This window comes from Oryzias latipes, chromosome 9 (assembly GCF_002234675.1).
Source record: "Oryzias latipes chromosome 9, ASM223467v1".
NCBI classification, from domain to species: Eukaryota; Metazoa; Chordata; class Actinopteri; order Beloniformes; family Adrianichthyidae; genus Oryzias; species Oryzias latipes.
The window spans coordinates 13,955,991-13,967,408 of NC_019867.2; the positions used below are offsets into that span (position 1 = coordinate 13,955,991).

The window sequence follows — 11,418 nt, forward strand, 5'->3', positions numbered from 1 at the left end:
AGGCAAAGCAACAGGGTGGCAGAAACTAGAAAGTCCAGGATCAGGATCACATCTACAGAGTGTGAGGTGGTGATTATGGTTTCATTTGGTCAAAGTTGATGAAAAGAAGTAGATTTCTCCATTTGCTGCATGGCACAAAAGAACATGCAGGCCCAGCTGGCTTCCTTTTAAGTCTATGTTAGTCTTCTGCTCCCCTGACGCTCACAAAAAGCCAAAACAGCATTAGGCATTAAAAATTCATGCTGAACTTGTAGAGTAAAGCAGACAGGGTTTGTAGTAAATGGAGTCTGTATTAGTGCCAGTGATGTGTGATTTTTAAGTGAGAAGAGCATCCCGACTGCATTACAGTGACAGCAGCAGCAGCCGAGCAGGTGATTAAATACAGAGTTTTTACTCACAGTTTCTGTTTTACTACATAAAAAACATACAAACCTTTAAATCCAAATATTTTCAGACTAGCCAAAAGTTATGAGAGAATAATAAACATTTTGTGAATGCAAAAATCCTGTCAAAACCATAATTATTTTTTTTTTTGATTACAAAAATGAGAAACATGTCAAATCCTCCAAATTTGGGATTTCCTCACATGTAAGGTTGGTCATCTTTTCAAAAGTTTGGTTGATGAAACCCACATTTTCTGAATGAAACACTTTTTGATGCTGATTTTAAGAAATATTTTAACATAATAAAAGAAGGAGCTTAGATTTTATTTTTGTAAGTCTCTCTTTTTTACAGATTTATCTCCTAAACCATAATAGAAAACGCTGCAAAATATAAAAGGTTATTAACACAAAAGGAGGAGCACAAAATCATTTGGTTTAGGTTTTCTGCTCTAGGCATCTGATTCAAGCATGTTGCGTTTACCACTCTACTAACATCGACTAAATGATTCCCTCTGGTCCCAAATTTGATAATCAAGAAAAATGATTCTTTCTGCACTCAGTAGAGTGAAGGCAATTCAATCGATGATTAAAAAATATCTAACTTGATACCCTGCAATATGGTTAATCCTAAAATATTACATATTAGATTAGTTTTACATTTGTTTCATTAGAAGAAAAAGGAAAAAAAGAACAATTGGACACCTAAATAGATTTTTTGTTTTTATTTAGCAGGAAAACAGAAATCAACATCTTGGTAAGCCTGTACCTAATGAAAGCCCAAGACAATATCCAAATTCCCACCCTAACCCCTATATAGTGCGCTATATAGTGCGTTCGCCATGTTGTAGTGCTTTCCAAATCTATAATTCCAAAATCGAGTGCCCTAGAAATTTCCCCAAAGTCTCTGTGAAAAACTGGTGTGCATTGATGCTCACTAGATTGGCGAATATAGATCACAATGCATTGCGTCAGAACAATTTTTGCCCAAAAAATGTATTTAAATTAATTTTTTTAATAAATCAACATTTTTATCCTCAGAAGACAGTGGACTAATAAATAATCGTTGTAAAACGCTCATATCTATTAGATTTTAACTTTGTGAAATCGATGACGTCATATCCGCCGTTTAAAAAAGCATGGTGTCTGAATTGCTTTTAAAATCCTGGGCACTACATAGTGCCGCACTATATAGTTTTTTAGTAGTTAGGGGTTAGGGTGGGAATTTGGACATAGCCCAAGTTTCCTGTTTCTTAATGTATGGAATGTGGAGCCATTCATACTATTGAATAATTAATGAAAACTTAAGCAGGAACATTTCAGCTTGTATTTCATGGCAAACACACCATCAGTGTCCTCCCAGAATCGATACTGGTAGCTGACGGTAGTTACAGCAGAGATGGCTCACAGAGTAGCTGTGTCACCGTGAAGTTGTGTGTTTTGGACGACATGCTCCCATGGTATGTCATCACCTCAACACAGATTCATTTGTGTGGAGTCTTCAGGGTGGATTCTGCTATGTGAGAAAGCTCAGTCAGAGCAGTAATGACCATTCACTGTGAGAAAACTGAACTGTGTTTGACATGAAGGACACCTGGGAGAGGAGAGCAGGTTGAGTCAGGGAGAGACAGAGCATCTGACTGTCAGGATCAGGATGCACAAGATTACACAAATTTCACTGAAAAAGTACCAGTGTGCCTTTTTGTGATGGTGTGATTGTTTGCTGGAGAGCGGACACACATGTAGGCAGTCTGGCGTGTGCGTGGCGCTTTTCAAAATGGTTGCTGTTTGACTAGGCTGTGGGAGTGGAAGCGAGAACATGTAAATTGTTGATATGGAAAATACAAAGCCTCAGTGTTTTGTTTGAGTCGCTCATTAATTCTGCTTTGTGTTTGTTTCCGCCTGTAAATGTGAAAGCTTCTTTACTTTCACTTTATTCCATCAGGTCCTTCATGGGGTTTTCATTCATTTGCGGCGCTAAACAGTTTGACCTGAATCCAGAGTCAGATCATTATTTCATAAACCCGTTTCCTCCATCACATTAGCTTTTCCATTTTATGCTACAGGAATCTATTGCTCATGCACAGCAGGTCTCAGTGTCCGAAGCTAGAAAATAGATTTTCCTTATAGTGTACTTGTACACAAAATGTTTAATAATTAATCATTTTGGATATATTTATCGTGTGGAGTTTGAATGTTTTTATCCTAGATTATTCCTTTCGTTTCCCACAGATTCCAATCTATACCATCTCTTGTGTGGACTTTTCTTTCTACAAATTTACATTTTTAGGATGTAAAATGTAAAAAAAAATGTTTACCCATAAAAATCGGAGTGATATTCGAGCAGTCTTGAAACGCAAATCCTAGTTGAAGGAGACATTATGCTTCTTTCATATCCATCAAGGTTGCTGTAGTTGTCTTCTAAGTTATTTTTAATTTTTTCACAAACTATTTAACGTCATTCTGTGTGCTGCAGTGCTAGGACAATGAATTCACTGTGATGAGCCTGACAGTTTATTTACGCTGCATACAGAAGCTCTATGAGTCGAGCAGAGGGAGAACTTCATGGCGTTCTCCTACTTTTCAGCAGGTTTCTGATGTTTCTTTGGAGCAAATTTTTTTCAGCATAAAGGCAAAGGATTGTTTTTTTTTGTCAGCATGCCATGAGTAGCCACTCCTTTATTATTGATATTATTTTTATTTTTAATCTAGTTCATATAAATTGCCTGGCAATTAAATGATATGGCATATTATATGTTTTCAATGATTCTTTCCCATGTGGAGTCACGTCATGCAGAGGGAATATTTCCTCCCACTTTTTACTCACAGATGTTCATTGTGAAAGGTAAAAAAAAACAGTAAAGTTTTACCACAGCCCCCTTCAGCCTCTTGACGAAAACCTGGCTTCTCGGTAGTGACCCTGATCCGCTAAGCCCTTTTCTCAGCCCCTGTCTCGCCGTGAGGCTGCTTGACTTGAGGAGGAAGAGACACTACGTCACAGAGGCTCTGGGAAACGGGGCAAAAGGCCCTTCAGACAGGTCAATGTGTAACACTTGGCTCACTGTGGAGAAAAACCCTGTTTGTTTAATTTAGAACTGGTTTAAACAGATATTTACCTCTGCAAACCTTTTTTTTTCTGGTGCCTAGAGGGATTAGTAATGCTGGCATATTAACTGTAATGCATCTGAAGGTAAAGCGCCTTTTTGAAGTTGATCTGATCAGCAACATATTCATGTTAAGCTCTCACACTGCCTCTCTTATGCGTATCAATAGGTGCTGGAAAGCTTTAAAATAATGGATTACAGTCTGCTGCTGGGCGTGCACGTCTTGGATCAGAGCCACAGAGACTTAGGCGATTCGGGCCAGGCAGGGGGCGACGGCAGGAGACCTGTGGGTCAGAGGGTGCTTTACTCTACCGCCATGGAGTCCATCCAAGGAGACGGCAGGGCAGCTGAGGCTCTCACCACTGACGACACGTGAGTTAGCTTATGTTGGGGGCGGTGGAGGGCTGGGCCAGGCTGGGATGGGGGGGTGGGGGGTTCACCAGACACAAACTGAACACATATTTGGTCACTCTGTCTCCGTCTGCCTCTTATTCACCACTTTTCCTCTCACAGAAGTCCCAGCGCTCATTCTTCACCCCGGGCTCTCCGGCACAATCAGGCTCTCACATAACCATAGCTACACAAATACAAACAGAGTCACTGTTCTCCGTATTTACAGCAACACGCGTGAACGCTCTTACTGTACGGGCCTCTTTTACAAACACTTGTAAAAGAGAGGCAGAACTGGGGGGACTTTATTTGAAGCATTGCTGCTGACGGCTGCGATGGTTTTCCTCTGTTCTAGGATGGGTGGCATCCCAGCCAGAACACACAAAGATGAGAAGTTGTTCATCTTCCTGGGAATCATAGACATTCTACAGTCCTACAGGTACAAATCTTTAACAAACTCTCTGAATCCTGCTGCGTCCTCTACGCCCAGGACAGGAAAGGTTTTGTAGCTCTCAAACAGGCAGTAATATCTCGGAATGGCAGAATTACAGCTCTGATTGATGCTTGCCCATCAGGAAGACCTCTTATGGTGAATTACCATCATGCACTGATGGAAGGAGCTAATAGAAGCAATCCTAAAAGGACTGGAGACTTTCTTCTCTTTCCACAATGTTTTAAATTGCCACAGTGGCCTATGGGCCTCCTTTATTTACTCATTGATTTTTTTCTTCTAGAGTGCACAAAGGCCTGGTTTAAGACAAGCAGCTTTCTGGATCAAGCACTTTTTAGGCCTGTGTAGATTAGTGAACATCATATCCAGCTATGCCAGGCTTGAAGCCTAAAATCATTTCTGTTTGCTTTTAAAAAAAAAAAATTAATGACCCTTGGACTGATGTTCATCGCGGTGAAATAGCACGCGCCTTTGCTTTCTCAAGCTGAAAGTGGGCGTTATTAGAGAAGATAGCAGCTGTGTGATAGCAGCTCTCATCTGGTTCTATCCTCTCCCAGGTTCATCAAAAAGCTGGAGCATTCGTGGAAAGCCCTGGTCTACGATGGCGTAAGTAGATAGTCTTCCTAAATTTGACACGCTTGCTTTTCTGAAGGAGCCTTTTATTTGTCTGCAAGCTGCAGAGCTTAAGGCCTGCTTTTTGCTCTCGCACGCCTGCAGGACTCAGTCTCGGTTCATCGGCCCGGGTTTTACGCCAGCCGCTTCCTCAAGTTCATGAGCACACAAGTCTTCAGGAAGACGCAATGTAAGTTGGGAGGGGGCAGTGGAAAGCAGTGTGTTACGTGGTGCATGCACAATGCTGCAGGATTACTGAAGGAACGCTCTATTGTTAGCCGGAACTGAAACCTTCACATCTTGAGTCCTATATGTTGGGTCTTATCACATGAAGGTTTGCAGCAGACCAGTTTATTACCATTTCTGAGTATTTCTTTGTGAATCAGGAGCAGAGGAAAAAAATGCAGTTTGAAAAGAGCCTGTAGCTGTGATGTAGATTAAACAACGCAGGCCACAAGCTCCCTGCTCTGCTCCATTCTGATACATCAACTTGCAAGAAAATAGATCCCTATGCAACGTTTTTATCTCCATCTGAGCTGGTATCTGGCTCAGAACTGTACGACCGGATAGCTCCAATCTTTTTGTTGCACCAGTAATGTTAAATTAGGGGTTTGAGAGGCTGCAAACTAGCAGGAGAGAGTGTAAACAGATGGGTGATGGGAAGTGGGGACGGGTTAAGTCCTCGCTAACAGTTCCACTCACAATTCAGAGGCAAATCTAATGCACTACTGCCACTCTGCAGAAACTAGAAAAAGTTTTTTTTATTTTGGCTAAACCTGCTTTACAATAGATCAAATGATGATCAAATTCAAGGTGTAATCAAAATATTATTACCGGTAATTATATTCTGTCCATGCATATGAGTTAATTAACTATTTAATAAACAAGCTCTACGAAACTTTAGAGCGGCCCTGTAAACCCCTTTCTCAGCACTGATTTATCAGCAGCAGACAGATCCTCTTGTCTGATTTACTATGAACACGTTACAAAGTCGCTCCTGTGTGGCGGCAGTTGGGGAAGCCAGGAAAAGGCTTTGGAGATCCCATCAACATCAAATATACTAACCATGTTATGTAAGCTCCTAGGACCCCCGTGGAAACAAAAACATGGCTGAGGCACTGATTTCAGGATTTAGCCATGTGCTGGAACCCCCCCCCCCCCCCCACACACACACACACACACACACATACCTCCCTCTGCCAGAGGGACATGACAGGGGGATTCATTTCATGCTCAAATCACGAGGCGGAATAAAGCTGGCTTTGAGCACACATGTGCTTCCCAACACTTTAATATTTGCTAATTTAGATCTGATCAAGTTTCATTTTATGTGAAAGCGCCAGTCTTTTTATTTTTTATGTTCCCCTTCCCCTCTGCCCGATTTCGTCCATTCCCTGACTTGTATCCTTTCATTTCCTCTTTGTAGCAATTCGATATTCTCCTTCAAAGAGGACCCGCACCTCCATTTCTGCTCTGAAGTCCTCTTCACAGGAGATCCTTTCATCACACACAGATGGGGAGCACGAGGAGGACAGGAGGGACAGGCTGGGCGGAGCACGCAGCCTGGCCAGTCTGGACGGACAAGGTACAAAACGACAAGCTTTCTGATTCGCCGTGAAGATGGCTGATTGTTGAAGATGCATAGACCCAAACTGGCCACGATCTGACTTCTGCTCATGAGTCAAAGGATAAAAGTTCATAAACTATGTCTGACCTTTGTTTTAGAACCTGATGAAGGAGAGAGTGTGCATGTCAGAGACGGAAGCGTTCCGATTGTTGTACCTTCTGATTCACTCCGTGGTTTTCTAAATAAAAAATTAGAGCATATGAGGAAAATTAGCCTTACTCAGAAATGGAAGGCTGCTTGAAAGAAACATGCACATTTACTAAAACCTTTTAATTTGAGGAATTATATTCTCCTTCCTGTTTGAACCTTGAACTCAGCAAAAGAAAACATGGAAGAAACGAAAGAACTAACTAGTGTCAAAGTCCTCATTTGATGATTTATCTGCAGTGGCACACTAAAGATTGACTGAGTAAGGATTTAAGAATGGGAACTTCTTTTGTTTCATTTTTCAAAATAAAGGGCTCACAGTAAATGTAAAGTTGGCAGTTTTCATGGATTATTGTTGTAGTAGCACCTGCTTGACTAAAACATGTAATTTTTTTTTTTTTTTTTAATTCTCTGATTTTCTTTTTCTTCTTAAAGGGGGCAGGGTCATGTGGTGCAACAGTGCAAAGATCATAATAAACTTTCAGAATGCCCCTTTTAAAGCAGTGCTGATTCAAACTAAAAACATTTCATTTTTATTATTATTATTATTTTTATTATAGGAATCCCTGTTTAAATTTTGGATCAAAAGGAATTTTAAAAATAACTTTTAAACCAGTTCTAACTTTTACCAAAAAAATTCAGCATTATTAACAACTATTAATAATGCAAAACAAACACTATAAAGAGTTACCGCACTAATGGGTCATATTTTTCGAGGTATTACAGAATTCCGTTAACGTATTCTATTTTTTTATGTTATCTGAGAGTTTCTGTTTCTCATCATCTGAATTCCACTGCATTTGTATACCACTGTATTGATGACCTGGAAAAATGTGTTTCAGAATCTCAGCTGTTACAGAGGAGCACCTCTTTGTTTCTATGAGTATTATTTTAAGATAGTTAAGGATAGCGATTTGACTCTTTTTTTTTTCTTCTCCATTATTATTCTGTCGTAAGGTTTGGAAATGCTGAACTGGGGGAAGTTATGCCTCCTTTGACTCTTATTACTTTGTTTAACTCCTAAGTTTGATAATTGTGTTTTTAGTTGAGACGTACGGCCACGTTTTGCCTCCAATTATAAGAGGCTTCTTCTAAATGTTACCTAATATTAAATTTAGGAAATTGGCATCACACAACTAAACACATTTTTTCTTTTTTAGCTATATTTGGTTCATATCTGCGTCCCGATCTTGTCCCCGCCAACCCGTCCTTCTACGATGGCTCCTCCATGGGGACCATCTCCACCTCCACCATCTTTGTGAACGTGGATAACCAAACGGAGGAGAGGTGGAGTATTCCATTTGCTTTCAGTCTCAGATCATCCTGACATGTTTGCCACCTCGATGAAAGATACAGAGGGTGTGGCTAACGCACACAGCTTTACGGGTTGACTTGTGATCTGGCTTTGTGTGGTTTTATTGCTGACATGCGTCACGGAGCAGATCACTCAGCTAGCTTGGCAACATGCATGTTATACAAACACAACAGCTCACCAACACAATGCAGACAGTTTTTTAAAAAGACAATATGGTCAACAGAAAAATGTCTTTTATAGCAAAAAAAAAAATATTTTAGAGAAGCTCATTGAATGTGTCAGCATTGATTAGTAGTTGTTGACCTTTATATGTCATGAGTTACCTGATAATCTATCATCAGGTAAAAATTACAACAGCTAGTTTTATATTAACAGGTTTTATTACAGCTTCAACCCTCCTTTTCCCTCTGGGAGCAGACAGTTTAGATTCCTTCTTCCTTAAGCTTCTTTGTCTTTTACCCTTCATATTTTTTCATCTTTCACCTCTCCTCCTGTCCAGAGCGTTGTGCTCAGACTTTTCCCTCAGACTGTGTTTAAGTGTAGCGCCTTGCGTCTGTCCGCCGCTGATACCCTGACATTGTTCTCGCAAATATTTTCATAAATATTTTAATAGCAGTTTTAGCACAGTTTGACTTAGTCGCGTAAAAGCTGCGACAGAGGAAGGAAAGTGCTGCTGTGTGTAAACGTCAACAGTAATCCCTGCCTGCCAGCTGCTTGGCTCGCTGGGCTGTCAGGTGTTTTCAGATCAGGCATAAAGGTCTTGTTTATCTATATAGATTCTGATCTGTTCATCTCTTTTGACTTTACACGTCTATACCAGGAATTTTTAACAGCTGAACAAAGTGATCCCTCACAGGCCCATAAAAGAGAAACTCCTCAAACCTGGACTTACCTGAGATGCTACTTAAAGAAAAACTGCTGTGCTGCTGCCCTCTAGTGGTTTTTACCTGATTGAGCCACGGTTTAAAAAAATCCTGGGGTACGCCAAAATAACACGATATAAATATAATAGAATCTAGCTAAGAATATAGTTCCCTAAATGTATTTATGCTAATTTAGTGAGGTACTTTAAAACACAAAGGTGATGTCCTGACAGGAATGGTAGAAAGTCACAAAGAAAGTTTTTTCCTCAGCAGCTTTAAGTGTCTCTGTGTTTGTAGTTTAGATTTGAAATGCTCACACAGATATGCTGTGGAAAATGGGAGCAATGTTGAAATATCTTAGTAGCAGTCGAGCTTCAAACCACAGTTTGGTTTTACTTCAGTGAGTTTCTTTGGCTGCTTTAATGTCATTTCCAACAACTGAGTCTGAGCCGTGTGGATCCCTAAAGGCGTTCTATTAAGACTGAAGAGAAATAAAATGACGATTTCTCCAGCATCAGCTTTCAGACGTCCTTCACAGTGATGACTTGCTGTTTCCTCAGTGAGGGAACATTTCAAAAGGCATTTCTCCATATTATTAGAAAGCTACACTGTAGATGCCTGGGGGAAAAAAAACACTTTTCAAAATTTCAACTGACTTTCCGGTAGTAAGAACATTTGGTCAGCAAATACATAAACTGCTAAAATAGCAATCAATTATTTATGGTTTGAGTTGCTTCTTTTTATGTTGACATTTTTCACATTTTTTCAATTTTACATTGAAAACCAAAGCAAAAATATTTAAGACTATAAAACGTTTTGCTTAAAATTGCTACTGTGCAGCAATAAACTAGCTAAGAGTTGTGCATTTTCAAATGAGTGTAACTATTAAAAAAGAGGAAAACAAATTGAATAGAAACTGTTATTTCAAAATCTTTTGATCATTTCTTTTTGTAGACACATTTTACATCTTGATTCAAGAAAAGTAGCTGCTACTTGCTGCATATTCAATAGTAAAATATGTATTTCTAAAAAGTAAAGCTATTTTTTAAAAGAATTTTGTCAGATTTTTCATTTTTATCACAAATGTAAACCTTTTTCAAAGATAATCCACTTTTCTTTTTTAATCAGCAGAAAGCTGTTATTTGAAGGCGAAATACAAGTAAATATATGTTTACATTTCTGTGCAGTATCTTTTTTAAATCAAATTTAGCGTTCCTTAGTATGCAGATAAATATATACAAATAGAGGATAAATACAAATGTAATGTAAACGGTTGTCATTTTAATATGAAAAAAAAGCGTTGTAGCGTTTTACCCCATTTCTCCTGAAGTCTATTTTAAACATACAGTCTCTGAACGTTTGGTTTGGAGTCATTCATCAAATCTTATCGCCTTGAGAAAACTATTGTGAGCCATTTTTGAGAGTCTGATCATCTCTTAGGGGCCTCCTTGACAGGTTTCATTCTCCGCAGCCATGTTTTCCTCCGTGTTTTTGACTGAGTGACTTCAGGCTCAGACATGAAACCCCTGAAGGCGTCTGACATTCAGGTTCTGCTCTGTTTCAGAGATGATGCTGCATCCAGCTCCACATTCACCTTGGAGGACAGCGCCATCTGCCTCACTTCAGAGCAGAGCACGGTGGATGTAGATCATGATGAGGGATCTGACCTCGATGTGTACTTGGTGAGCTACGATTCTGTCACACTCAAAGAAATCCACTAAAGCCTTTTTATTCTCACTCTTCTCTTTTTTTTCCTGTAGTGAGAAGAAAAGCTTCACGTTGTTCTTTCCTCCTGCCATGCATAAGACAATCACCACGCTCCATTGGACGTGCCAGGACGGCATTTGACTCCATCTTCCGTGCTGCTAGATCCATGTTGCCACTAGTATTTGCCAACAAATGAAAATACTACAATTCCCACTGGTTGGTGGACTTAAGAAAAAAAAAACAGAACCTAGCCAAGTCATGTGAAAGGAGTTGGGCCAGGAACCGCATGACATTTTGTTTTAACTGCTGACCATCGAGCTGAACTTTTTAGAGCGTGTATCATGGTAGGGCCATATTTTTTATTGATGTATAGTTTTCACGGTGTAAAAAATAATTTCAAAGTGAATGTCCTTTACACTGCATTCAAGGATAGAGACCCATTTTCTTCACTGTTGTTTCCTGATGCTCAGAGACACTTGGAACTCCCAGCTGCTGAGCTGCAAATGAGAATTGTTTACAGTAAAGTAAGAGGTGGCATCTTTACTGAAAAAGAGGAACAAGGAAAAATAATGGACTTTACTTTGAAGGCCCTTTCCTTGCTGGCTGGTTTTGTGCTGCTTGAGAGGAAGAGCGGCCGTAAAGCCAGTGATACATTTCCTGGATCTTTGACAGAACAGTGCAACCTACTCTCAAAAAAAAAGCACTTTTGACATGAGTTATACTGTAAGGATAAATACTGAAGGATGTTGCTTAGGTGGGTGGGGCTAACAGAAATAGACGTGTGAAAATGCACTTTATCTAAATGCACATTTCTGTTTTGTC

General features: G+C 39.7%; 1 protein-coding gene across 3 annotated transcripts in view; it reads left to right on the plus strand.

Annotated features, from left to right (window-relative positions):
• The window catches only part of LOC101163663 (phosphatidylinositol 4-phosphate 5-kinase type-1 beta), a 38,726-nt gene extending 27,430 nt beyond the window's left edge, over positions 1 to 11,296 (plus strand). For all 3 annotated transcript variants that reach the window (XM_011479245.3, XM_020705985.2, XM_020705986.2), the window contains exons 8-15: positions 3,654 to 3,856; positions 4,230 to 4,313; positions 4,883 to 4,931; positions 5,043 to 5,127; positions 6,364 to 6,522; positions 7,872 to 7,998; positions 10,454 to 10,571; positions 10,650 to 11,296. In XM_011479245.3, coding sequence (XP_011477547.1) covers positions 3,654 to 3,856; positions 4,230 to 4,313; positions 4,883 to 4,931; positions 5,043 to 5,127; positions 6,364 to 6,522; positions 7,872 to 7,998; positions 10,454 to 10,571; positions 10,650 to 10,652 — 828 coding nt within the window. In that variant the 3' untranslated portion in view covers positions 10,653 to 11,296. The remainder of the gene's footprint in view (positions 1 to 3,653; positions 3,857 to 4,229; positions 4,314 to 4,882; positions 4,932 to 5,042; positions 5,128 to 6,363; positions 6,523 to 7,871; positions 7,999 to 10,453; positions 10,572 to 10,649) is intronic.
• Positions 11,297 to 11,418: the final 122 nt, after the last annotated feature.